At 41.0% G+C, this 17,720-nt stretch overlaps 1 protein-coding gene across 2 annotated transcripts in view; it reads right to left on the bottom strand.

The window, feature by feature from the left end:
- The window catches only part of ITGA6 (integrin subunit alpha 6), a 77,758-nt gene that overhangs the window by 24,686 nt on the left and 35,352 nt on the right, over nucleotides 1-17,720 (bottom strand). For both annotated transcript variants that reach the window (XM_059394169.1, XM_059394167.1), the window contains exons 2-10: nucleotides 16,328-16,452; nucleotides 14,804-14,883; nucleotides 13,045-13,300; nucleotides 11,299-11,430; nucleotides 8,039-8,249; nucleotides 7,120-7,313; nucleotides 6,870-6,958; nucleotides 6,052-6,170; nucleotides 11-109 (exon numbers count right to left, since the gene is read on the bottom strand). In XM_059394169.1, coding sequence (XP_059250152.1) covers nucleotides 11-109; nucleotides 6,052-6,170; nucleotides 6,870-6,958; nucleotides 7,120-7,313; nucleotides 8,039-8,249; nucleotides 11,299-11,430; nucleotides 13,045-13,300; nucleotides 14,804-14,883; nucleotides 16,328-16,452 — 1,305 coding nt within the window. The remainder of the gene's footprint in view (nucleotides 1-10; nucleotides 110-6,051; nucleotides 6,171-6,869; nucleotides 6,959-7,119; nucleotides 7,314-8,038; nucleotides 8,250-11,298; nucleotides 11,431-13,044; nucleotides 13,301-14,803; nucleotides 14,884-16,327; nucleotides 16,453-17,720) is intronic.

The raw sequence follows: 17,720 nt of genomic DNA, 5'->3' as shown, positions 1-17,720 counted from the left end.
GAGCTCTCACCATATCCCGCTAGGTGCCCCACAGAACGTTTTCTGGCGGAGATCAATCGTGCTTGGTGTCACAGTGACCGTTTTCTGAATATTAATCACAGGCCGGGACCTGAAAAAAAATGGAGCAAAACACAGGCTTGGCCTCTTACTACCTTCAGTGTGAGAAGAATTCACATACTCTCAAGCTGTCTACCACTACATCTTAAAAACCATGGGGCAGGGGGGCGGCAGGGGGCAGGAAAGACGTTCCCCAGTGGCCAAAGAAAAGTCCTCATTTAAAACCTCATTATATGCCCTCAATGTTTATAGCAGCACTGGCCACAATAGCCAAACTGTGGAAAGAACTGAGATGCCCTTGAACAGACAAATGAATAAAGAAGATGTGGTCCATATGTACAATGGAATATTACGCAGCCATCAGAAAGGACGAATACCCAACTTCTGTATCAACATGGATGGGACTGGAGGAGATTATGCTGAGTGAAATAAGTCAAGCAGAGAAAGTCAATTTTCATATGGCTTCACTTATTTGTGGAGCATAAGGAATAGAATGGAGAACATTAGGAGAAGGAAAGAAAAAGTGAATTGGGGGAAATTGGAGGGAAAGATGAACCATGAGAGACTGTGGACTCTGATAAACAAACTGAGGGTTTTAGAGGGGAGGGGATGAGGGGGATGGGCGAGCCTGGTGATGGGTATTAAGGAGGGCACAGATTACATGGATCACTGGGTGTTATACCTAAACTATGAATCTTGGAACACTGCATCAAAAACTAATGATGTATTTTATGGTGACTAACATAACACAATAAAAACAAAACAAAACAAATTAGATTTCTGTATGATCTCAAAAAGATCTCATCACCCAAAGGATTAGTCTAGTCTCTATTAGTAAAAAAATCCCAAAAATAAAATGCACTTCTCTTCTGCAACACCTTGACAAAAATAATAAATAAATAAAACCTCATTATATGAATTTTACCCCAAAATTTTAAATACATTTATTTATAATTATAAAATGTCTTGTCATTTTAATAGAAGTTTTCAAATGGAAAGGAACATGGACAATTTGTCAAAGTTCTAGAGTTTTCAAGACACGTATTATGACTCCGTCCTCACCTAAACCCCCAAGGGGCCGGGTTTGTCCTTCCAGACGCCCCTCTGTGCTGCTTTTTCTCGCTGACCTTTCAGTGGCCTCCTCCTGTCTCTCCCTAGGTCTAGTCCCCGGGTTCTCAGGCCAGCGGCGCTGTTCTGCACCCACGCAGCAACAGCAGGGACCCAACCAGTCCCTCAGGGGTAGACATTTATGCTGTTTTGGGGCTTTCGGCTCTGACAGACCTCCAAGGACAGGTTTCTAGGCACACATTTGAATTCCCCTGTAGGATAAACTCCTAGCAGAATTTCTGAGTTGAAGAATATGTGCACGTTTAATTATGAGTCATCTTGCCAAAATACCTTCCAAAAAGGTGAAAAACCCACATACCCCTAATTACCTGGGACGCTCTCTATCAGGGTTTCTAGGTACATGTAAATTTTAAGGAATACAGGCAACCCTGAGCTGACAGGACTCCATCCCACAAACCCCTGCCCTTCCTCAGAACATCCCATTCTTAGCCTTAAGTCCTTGTCCTCCTGTCAGCAGAAGGCACCACAACTTTTCCACCCCCACAGGATCTCCGTGAGCAAAAGCTTCAAGCCCTCAGCCTGTCCCATCTCTGCTCTGCCTAACCCCATCCTGGCAAACCCACTCAAGCAGCTGGAATCCCACACCTTGGGCCCTTCTCGCTATATAAAAACATCTCTGCTCTCCCTTCCATCTTCTCCCCTACTTCCTCAGCCTAAGGCGTTACCACCAGCCTATGTCCTGACCTCCGCCGCAGATACAGCAAGTCCAAGTATACGGTGCAAGAGAACGGGGAGAGGGTCCCTCTCATCCCTATCACTGCCCAGCCAGGATGCGGAATGGAGCCAATTAGACTGACTTTAATGGGCTTCTGGTAACCCAGCCGTCCTGGGGAACACAGGAAAATGCATTCCAAACCCCAGACAGCAAGCTGGAACTTCTGGAATCAATCTGTCGGTAGGCTAGAAAAGACGCGTGGACATTCATAGGCAAGGCACAAGCCTGCAGAAGGACAAATGCTGCCCACACTCCTGCTTCTTTTTTTTTTTTTTTAAGATTTTATTTATTTATTTGACAGACAGAGATCACAAGTAGAGAGAGAGGCAGGCAGAGAGAGAGGAAGGGAAGCAGGCTCCCTGCCGAGCAGAGAGCCCGACGCCGGGCTCGATCCCAGGACCCTGAGATCATAACCTGAGCCGAAGGCAGTGGCCCAACCCACTGAGCCATCCAGGCGCCCCCACACTCCTGCTTCTAAATGACTTCTATCTCGGTGGTTGACCTTTCCACTGTTATTGTAGACAGCTGCTAGTTTCTAAGATACTGACTAGACACATTCCTAATTAAAGTTTTGAGAGCATATTTAAGAGGCAAAAATCCACAAATTGAAACCAATTGCTAGAGATGGAAGAATGTTTTATAGATCATAGTGTTAAGGGGACATAGATATCAGAAGTAAATATTAACACACACTCCTCCCTAAAACATTTCTATTTGTTTTTTATTTAAAATCCTTTTAAGTTTGTTTTTGCAGTCATCTCTACACCTATCCCAGGACTTAAACCCCAAGACCCTGAGATCAGGAGTCTCATGCTCTTCCGACTGAGCCAGCCAGGTGCCCCTTCTGTTTTTTTAAAACATAACAACAAACACAATTTCAAGCGCATAGTACATGACAAATCGGGAAACATGTGCCTTAACACATAAAGCAAATCTTACTGGTTCAGCTACCTCTTGTTGGACTGGCATGTATTTAGGATCTATCTTGAAGTACTAGTAAGTGGGAAAAATTCCCAGACGTAGAGATCCTGGGCTCCCAGGATCCAGTCTTCAAATCTTAAGCAGTCCTGGGCCTCCGTTTCCCCATTTGTAAAATAAGGGAATTGGGTTCTCATTTTTTTAATGAAAGGATTTTAAAATTTACCTTTGTGCTATCTCCAAAGAAAGAAGGCTCTTCTCGGAACAAGTCCACAGGGTTCATACTCAACCCACTTACTAAGATAGGAAAATAGTATTTTAATATACCAGCTATATTCAGAAGCAAATATTTATTAACTCACTAAAAATGGGCTGTGTGCTGTGAAAACATGGTAAGCAAATTCTGGTACAGGAGGTCAAGTCTTCTTGATACCTGAGGGCTATACCGCAACTAGAAATGCAAACTGCATTTTGATCAATGTTCTAGTCTTCCACCTTTTAAAAATACTGACTATTTTAAGGGATGCCTGGGTAGTGCAATCAGTTAAGCATCCAACTCTTGGTTTCCACTCGGTCGTGATCTTAGGGTCACAGGATCAAGCCCCACCATGGGCTCCATGTTCAGCGTGAAGTCTGCTTGAGAACCTCTCCCTGTACCCCTGCCCCTCCTGCCTGTGCCCCTCCTCCCTGTGCCCCTGCCTTAATAAACATTGAATATTTTAAGATTAATACCTATAGGAACAAAGAGAAACAGGCATATTATAGGCAGTGCTTGAGAACCACCAGACAGCACACAGACTGAACGTATTAATTAACCTTAGAAGGCACACAGTACCACACACAAGTGTCCCCAGTGTGACAGTTCAGAAGGACACTGGGTTCCTAGGACAGGTATGTATAACCACCAACACAAACCACTACTGAGCTAGCCATGTTTTCCTGAGGTCTCTCTTTTCTCAATCACTTACACACGGTTCATTTAGTTAACTTTTTTTAACTTCCTTTGTCCTCACTAACATCTCAGATACATCCTTCTCTACTTCTTTTTATGTCTCCTACTCTTGCCATCTCCAACTTCTGTGGTGGTTCTTCGTTTTTCATAGATCTTGCCATCTAACCAGAAAACTATTGTTCTATTGTCTATGATATTCTACACTACATTCTATACTATATTGTATATACTATACATATATATATACTACATAATATACTATATTGTACTTTTTTATATTATTCTCTTCAGAAATGTCCTCCTGGCATCAGTTTCTTATAAGACTGAGGGGTTTGGCTTAGGATTATATTTTAGATGTTGGGGCTACATCTCTACCTGACACTCTCTGGAATTCTACAGGGTAATGATTTTTTTTTCTTTTTTTCCCCTTTAGGGTCTCACTGTATATTAACACCCATTTAAAACATCTTTAAAGAGGGGTGTCTGGGTGGCTCAGTCAGTTAAGCATCTGCCTTTGGCTCAGGTCATGATCTTAGGGTTCTGGGATGAAGCCCCACATCGGGCTCCCTGCTCAGGGGTTCTGCTTCTCTCTTTCCCTCTGCCCCTGCCCCCTGCTTGTGCTCTCTCGTTCTTGCTCTCTCAATAAAATCTTAAAAAAATATATTTAAAGATCTCTTTAAGATTAAAATAACTGTAAAGCCAAATAGTTAAGAAAGAAAGGAAGAAAGGAAGGAAGAAAGAAAGAAAAAGGAAAAACCCAAATGGTTAATTCTCACTAAGAATCCAAGAAATGCAAATTCAGCCAAAAGATGGGGACACAGAGCACACAAGCAAAAACCAGATTCATCATGTCTGATGCTGTTAAGGGTACAAGGAAATGGGCTTTCTCACAGCTTGCTGCCATGACAATAAACTGTCACAACCTCTCTGTAGATATATGTATTAATACAAAAATGTTCTAACCTGTATCCTAGGGATTCTATTTCTAGGAATTTTTCTTAAAACAACAACAACAACAAAAAAAAACAAATAGAGATGTATAATATTCTGTAGCACACTGTTTACATTAGCTAAAGATCAGAGACTAAAAATTCCATTAATTGAAGATTAAATGCTTATAACGAAACAATATTAGCTTGTTTAAAAAAAATAAGATGGATGTGTCTATACTGACAAGGACAGAGAACCAACAAAGATTAGATTTTTAAGACCCAGGTTAGAGCAGTGAGAATGGCCCTTTGAGGAAGCCCTCGAAGCAGAAAGATACCCAAAACTATCCAAAGTTGTTTTGTGGACGATGGGAATATTGGGGAACTTGCATTTTCCACAACTGTGTATTAACTCTTTTACAAGAACGTGCTACTTCTCAAATTACAAATGAAATAAATGATGTTAAATGGTGAGTCCCAGCAGTGATGAAATTCGCTAGGAAAATGGGGACTCAAGCAAAGCTGACGGGCAAACCGAGGCAGCCTTTCTGGAGGTCGTTTTGGTGAATGTGAATCGAAAGTCTGAAAACACATATGCCCTCCACTTGGCAAACTCACTTCTGGGAATTTATCGTGAGGGAAGAATTCAGGACGTGAACAAAAGTAAAGGATGCTGGCCAGCTGGTGTATCATGAAAAACAAAACAAAACAAAACAAACAAACCTAGAAAGGGACATAAATATCCAAGGACAGTAGGGTGATGGTTAAATAAACCAGACCTGGCCTCGTGACACCTTACAGGCAGCCAGTAACCTCATCGCAGAAAAGTATTCAAGGACAGGGGAAAAGCCCCTGTGCGCGATAAACTCACGGATGTGGACAAAGTCCACTGAGCATTACAGACAAATGCAGATTACAAAACAATACGTACACTGTGAGCTCCGTTTCGTTAAATATACACAGGCACTCACAGAACACGAAAGACTAAAAGGATATAAACCAAAATTTTGGAGCTGACTAATGGATCGTGAGAGACAGGGGGGTTCTTATTTCCTTCCTTATATCTTTTGTACTGTCAAATTTTATGTTGCCTCTTTTAAGAAAATATAAGGTTTTAAAAGTACCTATGAAGTAAAAATTTTCACCAGTTCTGATTTTCTTTCTCAATTCAAAATTAGTGAGGCATTACAAAATAGTTCTTATATTGTTATATCACTTTTTAAAAAAATCTTCAAAATCCATATAAACCTTAAACTTTGAAATATGGGTATTAGGATTTTCAATTAAAAAGGTCAAAATCTGAGTTAAAGCTGAATATTGAACATACTTAACTGAAGCCAGAGATCACACACCTGAACACAGCCACTGAGTCTGAGAGGGAACCAACTGCAACATCAGGGTAGGAATTTCTATCAAGGTCCATATTTCCAGCAATTGAATATCCAAAATAAGGGGATTTACCCTCAAGAATCTGAAATGAACAGGGCATCAGAATCAACAATGGGCCACCAAAATGAGCTTCTTGATGCTTTGAAAAAGCCAAATGTTTCCTCATACACTGAAGTCTAAGAGTTTACTTATAAATTATACTAAATTATAAATAAATTATAAGCACACATGTGCTCCAACACTTCATACATTTTATCTCATAGAAGTCATCTGATCTACATTCTATCTCAAAGGATAAAGGGGCCAATTTTTGATGAGCTTCTTTTACTATATACCAAACCTCTCTACCTGCCCTCCAAATGTCTTGTTTTTCTCAAAGGCAATTTTAAATTTTTGGCATCTCAATTCTCCATGTCATCACAACCATCTGGTTGGTTTGTTTCAGTTTTTTGCACATTTTACCTCCAGTTAGTATCCCGCTAAAGGAAAGAGCTCACATTTCCATTTATTTATGCTATCTGGGTAAAACAGTCTTTTTCCTTAGACTACTTTGATTCCCAATTTATCTAAGAAATTTTACAAATAAATGCAACGATGTGCTTATTTTAAATCTATTTTCAAGCTATCTTCTAATGGTACATTTTTTAAAAAGCACAAAGTTCATACTATTACAGATTTGTCAATCAAACATGAGTAGCATGAAAATGCACATAAACCCAATATCCTACTGCAAGGCAAAACGTGGAGACCCTCATTGTAGAAACCGAGGCTGTCTGGTTACCTGTGTTGGCTTGGTATTTATTCCATTCGGGGATCCATGATAGATAAAAACCTTTCCCATATCATCGTAGGGAGCTCCAACTGCAATATCTGTTGACAACATCACATTTCAACAAACAAAATCAACAGAATCAACAAACAAAAATCATAAATCAACGAACAAAATCCCAGTACAATGCCATAAGCATTCATTATTTTGGACAATCAAATAATCAGCCTGTGAGCATCATAACTATTTCACAATCTATTACCTGGGTAGCCGTCTTGATTAATGTCGCCAATATTTTTTACTGCAATGCCAAACATAGAATCTTTGGTTCCATTAAGACGAATGGGCTTGACTTTACTCCACCTGCCTTGCTGGTTAATGTAAACATACACGGCACCTCCAACTTCTCCATCTCTGTCAAAATACTGTGGGGCTCCAATAATTATATCTTGCCACCTAAAAACATAACGAGGGATAAAACTGAACCATCCGCTAAAATACCAGCGAGCTCACAGAGAATGCCATCAGCCAAGGTACTAAGGACACAGAGACGGGACGCAGAAAGGACCTCAAATCTGGAATTGATTTCTCATCCATTAAAACATTTTTGAAGGTGTATTTATGTAATGTTCAGGTAATGTAATGTTTAGGTATATAAGTGTTTAGGTTTAGGTAAAACATTTTACACAATAGCCCACGATGAATGCCCACAGGAAGGTATCAGCGGGAAGAACCTGAAGACAGGCCCCGAGTTGGAACGAGAGTGCGCAGACTCTGCTCCCCTCCACCCACCCCCCAAACCTCCACCCCCGGACATAACTATTACTTTGTCGCCGATTCCGGTTTTTAAAAGGACATTCTGGATGCTCCCACAGCCCCATGAGAAGCCACAGCAAAAGAACCACGTAGGTGTCATTTTTCGAGTTAGTGGTTTTCCGTATTTTAATTCTCACAGACCCAAAATATGAGTGAAAACGAAAAACTGAAAATGTAAATAACCCGAGGACGGTAATGAACATCTGCTGCCAAAAGACAAGTGATAAAAACATGGCAGGAAGGTAAAGATCTGGCAGCAAAAATATTCTTTGAGTCAACGAACCTGAAAGGATGGCTCAAGACTGAAAAATGCCCAAGAACCCACGGTTTCTTGGCAGATGGAAAGTAACCGAAGACGCACTTACCCATCTTTGTTAAGGTCCGCCACTGCCACGTCATAACCGAATGAAGAAGCCAGACCTTCCCCGTCAAAGATGTATTCAGGGAGGAGATGAGCAGACTTCATGTCCCTTTTTAGCAAAACCACAGCTCCACTATGATTGGCTCTTGGAGCACCAGACACGAAAGTGATCTCGTCTTTAGAAACAATACCTTTTCCTGAGTCTAAAGAAAAGCCTAGAAAAACAAAGTCATAGTTCACGTCACCATGTATTTCAGGAGGCATCTAACACGGTAACGCCATCACCACCTTTGCCTCTGGCTTCCCACCCCACTCCTTCCAGGCCTTTTTTAGCAGCTGTCACACTTACAACATGAAAGAGTTTGACCCAAGTACAAAGCAGTAGGCTAGGGTCATGGCTTTCTGTGACATACATGAAGACTTTTTTCACAGAAATTACCTGTGCTACTTAGCTTATGTGTAACTTGAATCATGAAAACACTCACGCATCTTCCAAAGCTATGTGCACTCTACTTTGATACTAGAACTGTGATAAAAGGAGATCAAGCTAGATCCTAAATTATCATGGGAAAGTACAGACCAACATACCTGAGTGCACATTATAGGGTTCTGCTATAACGTAATGATTAGTAACTTCTACATTCATCAATCTCCTTGGTAAAACAAATGCTAATATCCTTCATCTACCACAGACAGCATTTCAGTATTTCGGACCAACTTAATTCTCAGACACAAACATGCAAACAAGACCATGACCGGTGAGATGGGAGTATTTGAGAACCTCGTAAAAACAATAGAGGTGAGCACGTTCTCACTGATGATAATCACATACTCATTCGGAGGGCAGAAAACGTGAGGCGCATCACGTTTAGGAAGCATCAGCTGGGGGGTCAGATAACAGACCAAGATCTGCCAGCAGGTGCATATCAATGTCTCTGTCAAAACCACTCAAACTGAGCAAATATTCCTATAGGGAGGGGAGGCAGATGCCAGAGAGCATAAGCTCACCCTTCTTACTGTGATTTACAAAAAGCTTCACCACTACTGTTGCAGTTCTCAAACTGTGAAGTGAGTTGGAGAATATGATGAGCTCCGAGTTTCTAACAGGGTGATGTAATCAAATCCAGCTCTGCAAACCACCTGGCGGCAGAGCCTCAGCCTGGCGTGCTTTTAAGTGTGCTTCACTCGAAATGGAATAGAAAATAAAAAGATTTATGGATCTCCCCCCCCCAAAAAAATTTCTTTAAATGACCATGACCAAGACGATTTATTTGTCATCTCAGAGGTCACAAACCTAGGTAGCTATTCATCATCACATCGGGGGATGTGCCGGGCTGCTCCCTGGGAGGCTGTGTTTTATAAACAAACTGATCAGGATCTGTATAGGAAACGCTGGTCAGAAACAGCAGGCCTGGACACACGCATGGAACGGAAAAGATTGAAGAGAAAGCAATTATGCTTTGTAAGAGGCCTGCCAGCTCCCGAGGCTCCCGCTGCACGAGGTGACCACCCCCGCCTCTAGCTGGCCAGCCTCACCAGCTTCCAAAACCACAAGCAGGTCACTTGCTTCCTCAAGCCCATTGATTTTTTTGAAACCATAGACACACGGACAGCACGGACAACAAAAATGTGACAACACGAACTGGATTCTTTCCCCCTCCAGGCAGCCTCTTTTGAGGCAACCTGTTCTTAAAAGGGGCTAATGTGTTTAATAAAATACACTGAAACTTCCTGAATGCTCCAAGAGCAACTGTTTGTAAAAATCCACGGGCATCTATCTTAAAGACCAAAGTGGTAGTTTCTTGACCAGAAAACCCTGACCGGGTTTCTTGACCATTACATTAAATTTTAATTTAAAATTACTGCTCATCAAAAACAATCCCTAAATAACACATTTGATGAGAGACTGCCTGTTAAAATATATTCAAAGAACATACTTGTGTGTTGATGGTATTTACCCTGAAAAACCATACTGAGTAATTGAGATTGCAAACGGATGGCATCTGCGTCCCGTTTGTGTCCTGCAAAGCCACGGACCCAGCACTCACACACCCAGCTGCTTCGCATCCTGCCTCATTTCCACGAGCCTTTCTTTCCTTGGCTGAGGGATGAGCAACTGTGTGACCTTGGACTAAGAAATGAATCTCCTTAGGTCACAGTTTTTTTCCATCAGCTAAAGAGGGATAATCATACTGATTTTATAATATTGTTGGGAAGGTCAAGTACAACTTGTATAGCAATAAATACAGCACATGGTTGGCACTTAACAAGTGGTAAGTTTAATTTGTCTCTGCCCTCTTCTCTGCCCTCTTCCAGATTTTTATTTGGAATAAGGAGTGTCTGAAAAGTTGTGGCTTTGTTTTTGTTTTTTGTTTTATTAATTAACAGTACCATTTATGCATATCTCTATAATTAGAATATTTTAGAATATGCTTACTAACACATTGTTTAGAATTATTCTTGTGTTTTTACTTTTTACCTTCCATTGTTCCAGTAACATCTCTAGCACAGGGGTACTTTTAAAAAAAAAAAAAAAAAAGTAGGTCACTATTTAGGTTTAGGAGATTTTTTTACATTTTTTCCCAAGAAATGTACAGTAATTATTCTTTATGTCAACTCATACCAAGAATTAAAGCTTTTAAAAGCCTTTGTGTAATTACCATAATGCACATGAATAATTTAGGACACCCATTAGTAATGCAAATGAGCCTGAGGAGTTAGGGAACTGGCACTTAGACACAGTCTGGGGGTCCTCCAAGCTGCTCTGGCAGTGCTGTTCAGCTGCCACTGGAAAGCCACCATGCCACCGGCCAGGGGGCCTGTGACAGGGGGGCCCCAGTCCGGAAGCAGAGCTGACCCTTGGAGAACAACGGTCACCAAGAAAGGACCTGAAGGTCTTGACCTGCCACTTCAGAGTAACTTCATAAATGTAGCTCTTAAGAGTATCTCTAGAAAGAGGCACTGGAGGGAGAGAGGAGGCAGCTCAGCTCGCTGCCGACATCCCTGCCTCTCCCCACCACCCCCTGTCCCAACAGCCTGTTTCCAGTTAGAGGCCACTGCTGGCCCAGGTCGGAAGGGAAGAGTCCCAAGCATCACCCAGGTTACCTCAGGATCACCAAAGCTTAAATCCAATTCCCATCAGCACAGCCACAGGCCCCTGGCTCCTCCTGGCCTATTCTCAGCCTCGAGGTCCAGGGTCCTGGGCGGACAGGGTCTCACTGAGGTATCTGGAAAGGCGGGCATACCAGCTGCGCTCATTCCTACCTAAGTAACTGTTCGCGGGAACAGGAACTAGACTTTCATCATGGTCAGTCTCTCCACCAACTTCATAAGGCCCATCTTCAAAGATGTTCATGTCAAAAAAAGTGTTATTCTTTTGCTCTACACGAACGATGCCTAAAGAAATGAAATGGCAAAAAAACAACAAAAAACCATGAAGATGGAACAAAATAAAAGAGATGGTTCCTAATACACATGCCTCATGTTCATAAGGACAAGAAGAGGAGTCTGGAGGAAGAAGGGCAGAGGAAATAGAGGGCTTTTGAGGTTATTAAAGTTTAAAGAATCATGTTTATGTGAATTTTTACAAAGAAGTTTGTTCCAGTAATGAAAAAAAATGCATTTTTAGGAATTCTCTGTAATGCCACAAAACTGGATGGAAAATGAAATGTTTACTTGGTTAACTAAATCTAGAGAAAGTAACTTTTTAGAAATTACAAGAGCCTGATGTATTTTATATTGTCTGTCATCCTACCATCAATTTACCTACTTTACCAGAGTGTAAAGCTGAAATGTTTTGACCCTTTCTCCAAACCACCCGAACCAAGATTTCATCTTTCTAAAATGTTCAAAATTAACAATTAAAAAGAAAAGATTTCATATAGTAAGCCCACTATGTGACTTTTTAAAAATGGTAACATTTTAAATCAGGGTTTTTAAAGCAGGTAAAAGATGTTTCCCATAAATACATACATACATAACTCATGGGTGTTTTTGTTATTTCAACCATAAATGGCATTTATTCTTGTTATGACAAAACTATTTCTAAATTCTATGTGTTATTTGGATGAGGTAAACATACCTGACAAATACTATGTTGGGAGTGGGGAGGTCAAAGGAAACTCCTCCCAAAGGTTACTATGGATGACATAAAGGGGAAGATGTTCCTCAAGGATTCTATCTAATAGGAATTCAAACTTGGGAGTTTTTTTCGAGTGCAAAAGGGAAAATTTTCCTAAGTTATTCTTAACTACAGAAAATATTATAACACATTTATTTTAATAAATTTCTTAGAAAAATGATGTCTAAATCCCATGCATTTCTCTTCATTATACGTTAGAGTTAACTGTCCTTCGTGACACAGTGATTTTCTATGCCAGCCTCATTTCTTGAGAGAAGTTAAACTCTGTCAAACTGAGGGCCCTTCTCCCCACTCCCTCCCAGTGTCTCCTTTTACCCACATCACAATCATAATTAAATGATACCATTAAACAACTTTCCCATAAATTATCTAAATTTATCATCTCACAATGCTCTAATTTGTCATCTACCCTTCTAACTTCTCTGCTTTACTAGCAAAACAGTCTTTTAAGATATAATGAAAAAAATGTCTGTATTAATATACTGTTACTTGTACATGATACTACACAATTATTTTGTTTTCAGATCACTACCTTAAAATGAAATGTCTGCCAGCATTAAAACTTAAAACACTTTTAGCCTCAAGAAACAGGAAAATACAAAACAGAAAAAACTACGGATGTTAATTATTATATTCTTAGAGAAAAAAGTTAACTACTTGTATTAACGCAAATTGCTGAGAAAGGAGAAACATTTCCACCACTGTTTTTGAGATCATATAATTGAGAGATTACAAATCCTACCTTACTTCTGTAATATACAAGTGCCTTGTAACATTTTGTTTTAACTTCAAATGTACTCAATCACAGGTGCATGTAACACAAATTATGCAGTCATTCTAATCTCTGTTGCTATAAATACACATCCTACCTTTCCAGTTGTAAGTGCCCGGGGCTCCAAACACAATGTAATGAAAGTCTTTAGTGAAAGTAGCAGCTACTCCTTGCTGGCAAGAACCAAATTTTTCATGGCCTCGCAATCGGCCATCGCAAAAACTCCAGTCTCCTCCATCCATGTCATCCTCAATCCTCAGATTCTGACTCAGGACATAACATCTTCCAAAGATATCTCGGGATTCCTGCTTTGTATTGACATGTTGCCTTTTTTCATATCGGTGAGCACATGTCTGCAAACAGAAGGAATAAAGCAGCCCATTCATTTTTACAGACTTTACGCTTATTAGTGACCATTTTATCAATTTGTAATAAAGAGAGCTTAATTCTAAATAGGATGTTAAACGTGTCCCACATCCTGGAATGGGATCCAAAACCAGCAACGGTTCTCCAAAGTGGCATGAGGGGACCACAATCTAGCATTATCAGAACTAGGACTTCTGTCTTATTCTCGCCTGGAAGATAATGCTCCAGTCCAAATACTGAATGCCGGTCTGTAATCCACAGGCAATGTATTTGTAAACTGACCTGTCACATAAACAATAGGAAATATCGTCTCTCATTTTCTTAATAGGCTTTTATTGGCCATATAAACTTTCCCATCAGTATGTTGGTGAAAATTTGTAATTATGTCCCAGAGGGGAGAAATCACGGACATATTTTCCTAGGACGAGGCAGACATAGCTAAAACAAAGACATTTCCCTTTTTCCCACACTATTTTTTCCTTATAATCAGTCCTAACTTGTACTCTAAACTCAGATTAAGATTATTTTAAAAGCAGAGTGAATCACGCCAGAAAAAATGAAATACTCTTTATAATTTTACAAGGTATTCATGGTTACTTTCCATACAACACAGGCTGAATAGACTTTTTGACATTCAAGTTGATTTCCTATAATGATGATCTCTTAATTATCAAAACTTAGAATTCAGTAAAATTCTCATTTTTTTTTTTTTTTCAAAATCCTGTATCAATTTGTTAGAGCAAGAGGATTTTAAAAGAGATAGAGACAGAGCATTGTGATCCAGCCAGGCAGGCATTTCCAAGGCCACCTCCCACAATCCACTAAAAAACCCCTTTCTTCCTCCACTGCTACTTATATTTGAAGATGTTCAGAACAAACAACCAGACTTAAATTACCCGCTCTTACTTTCCATGACCATTCCCATGTTCTTTATAACTCATCTAAAAAAGCCACATAGTTTCTGGGACATAAACCACGTCTAGTTTTCTCCTGCATTCTAAAGACCAGCTGGCATTTTAGGAATATTCAGTGAAGGTATAGTAATAAGTTCCTTGAGTCTGAAAGCTCTAAAGAAAAGCAGGTTTTATGACTATTTCCAAGTGTATCAGAAATCACAGAAGGGCGCCTGGGTGACTCTGTCACTCATCTGACTCTTGGTTTTAGCTCAGGTCATGATCTCAGGATCACAGGATCAAGTCTCGAGTCCCAGGCTCCATGCTCAGCATGGAGTCCGCTTGAGATTCTCTCCCCTTCTCCCTCTGCTTGCTCTCTGTCTCTCAGATAAATAAATAAATAAATAACATCTTTAGGAAGCACAGAAAAAATAATGCCTGATTTCTTCTTGACATCAATTCCTGCTGCAAAGCAGCAAGTCCTCTGTACTGTCCACATACAGAGCCCCTGCCCGCCTTGCGCACTGTTGTCGGCCTGGTGCTGGCAGACGACAGGCACTCAGACCTTGTGAAATGGGCATGCTTCTCCACACTTACCACAACTTTGCCCCCTGGACCTTGGCTCTGCACGGTGACCCCCATCCACTGATCTTCCTTGCTTTCTGATGAAGGGTCGGCTGTGGAAAGCAGCGCAGGTTACGTACACACAGTTAGCACTTCAAAGTCATGAAGCAGGCAATGAAGCAAGAGAGGAACACAAACACAAGATGGTTTCTACTCTGCCTAGGTTCCAAGTCTTGCTCCTTAGTAAATTCAGTTACTCGATCCAGAAAAATTATTTCTCCTTTGAAGAAACAGGTAAGTGGTTCCTGGTAAAAAAAACCTTCTTAAAAATTCTTTACATAAACTATATAGCTTTTACATGGTGGCCCTACACTCTTTCTGACAACCAGGATCCTGAGTACAAAAACCTATTTGAAAATTATAAGACTCAGGGGTAATCTTCCAACATGTGCGGCTTAAAGCAGTGATGTGAAAATCCAGTCTCCAAACTCCAACTGTCATCCAAACTAACAAGAACTGGGCACTTCTCTACATAGTCCTAAATCTGTCATATAACAGCATGCACTATTCTCTTCTTTTCTGGAGAAGACAAGGCCTCAGATTCACTTTACATCTTTCTATCAATACCAAAAAGGAAAGCAACTTATTTAGTTTTTACCTCTCCCCCACAAAAAAGAGAGAAACCCCAAACACCATCATGTATGTGTCTATTTCAGTATCAATCTATATCTAAAGTTTTGCCTTCCTCAGTGAGAAGACAGGCACCCCCTTTTTTTTTAATCTTGAATCATTACAAAAATGTGAAAACTAAACAACTTTAAGTAGAGTGAAGCCAAAATGCCATAATGTTAAAGAGTGATTATGTCTAGATTACCCATGGTTTTGGGATTTTTCTTTATATAGGTTGATGTATTTTGCAACTTTCTCACAATTAACATATATCATTTTCTAATAAGTAAAGAAAAAACCAAAGGTTATTTCTAAAAGATGAAAAAGAGAAGAACATAAACATGAATCTGCAAGTCTACTTAGACCAAGTATGTCAAATCTGGCTCGCTTGGAGCCTGTCAGTATGCTAACTGCTCGGCTCAGCATAGACCCCTCACAAGACAAGCCTCTGTTGGAGCCAGAGGGCAAAATTATCCATGATGGTCAGCTCTCACTTTAGAGAGCTCTGATATTTAAAACAGCCTTTCTCTTTCTATTTTAACAGCAAGCGAGAACTTTTGGCAGCCAAGTACAAGCTCTGCACAATTCTCTTTGCTGCTCTGAATTTAGTTTTTCAACAGCCTCCTGTAGAACCTCAGAACAACACTAGGTGGCGACATCCATACACCATATCGTTTTAGAAAGCAAGCTTAGGAAGGGCGGCAAGTCAGTATGCATCCCAACGTCATTTAAAAAGTAGATGTTTTCAAGGCAAACAAGAAACAGTCAAGACATGTATTTAAGAGAGGCTCTCTCTCCAAGAACAAAGGCTTGGGCTCCCCCTCCCTCCTCATGGAAAAGGCAAGTGGGGTCTGGCCAAGTGAACAGAGTGAGGACAGAAGGACACACCATCGTTATCGAATTCGATCCGTGTACAAGGTCCCGGGGAGGTGATGTCACAGCTGTACAAGCCTCCTGTTCTGTTGGCCCTCTGCAGTGGAAGGGCCGCAGCCCGAGGGGCCCCCACCAGCAGCCTGTTGACAAAGCAGAGAATTTGGAGAGTTGAGTTTAACAAACACAATTAACATTTCAGTTAGAACCGTGATGTGGAGATGTCAGCATTATTCGTGTTCAAGAGTTCCCAGATGCCCCACTGGCTTGGGTGCTGGGTGGAGTCCTGTAGCTGGTCCCTGCAACACACACACACACACACACACAGATACACACACACACACACACACACACACACACAGAGCTAGGCGAGTCAAGCCCAGAAAGGGGTTGTTGAAACAACGTGAAAAGTGTGCCATCTCTCATGGTATCAGCACCTCTCAGAGTAGGATTCTGGTGTTTTATTTAAAAGATACAGTTTATAGAACATGACCCCTAAACCTAATTCAAGGACATATGGAACTCAACATACACTGGAGGGGGAAAATGGCCCCATTAAACTTAACAAGCAATGATATGTCAACATCTAACACTATGCCTTCCTGAGGCATTTTTCTCAAAGGTAATTTTGGCTAGACGCTGAATCTTCGGTTCACATTCTGTCTAATTAATTAAACAAGGAGGCCATTAGGCCCATGTGGCTTAATGATGTGGCAGTTATCTAAGCCTGTAAATGCCTCAAGGTTATAAAATCAAACCCAAGGGACAACCAATCACACACAGCCAACCAGGCTTTAAGCTACAGCTGATTAAATAATTTTTCTTTGCTTTTCTACTTTCTCTGTAGGAGACTTTCCCCTGGTGCCTGTTGGCAGAGCACTCCTAACCACTTCCAACCTGCCGCTGCCAGATTCCTATTGATTTTTGCTCCAACTTGTAAAGTTTTTTTTTAATATGCCTTAGTTAGTTTATCTTTTAATAATACTGTTTAGAACCTAAACTTGCCCAAGATACAACTGGCCTGAGTCTCCTTCCCTCTGCCCGGCTCTCGTGCTTTCTTTCTCTGCCTTTCCAGAGCAGCTCTTACTCTGGCAACTCCTGACCCAAATGGGTTCAGCCTCCATCATCCCATCAGTCTGCAGACATGGCAGGGAGGGTCTAGGCAGCATGACTGGTGTACTGGGTATCCTACTATGCCTTCTTCCCTCCCTCCCCAATAATGCTAGCTCCATTAAGAGGAGGCCCTAATCCAGGGGCACCTGGGTGGTTCAGTGGGTTAAAGCCTCTGCCTTTGGCTCAGGTTACGATCCCAGGGTCCTGGGATCGAGCCCCACATTGGGCTCTCTGCTTGGCAGGGAGCCTGCTTTCTCCTCTCTCTCTCTCTGCCTGCCTCTCTGCTTACTTGTGATCT

The sequence above is a fragment of the Mustela nigripes genome, chromosome 3 (assembly GCF_022355385.1).
Source record: "Mustela nigripes isolate SB6536 chromosome 3, MUSNIG.SB6536, whole genome shotgun sequence".
Classification (NCBI taxonomy): domain Eukaryota; kingdom Metazoa; phylum Chordata; class Mammalia; order Carnivora; family Mustelidae; genus Mustela; species Mustela nigripes.
This window is presented reverse-complemented; position numbering and strand designations above follow the sequence as displayed.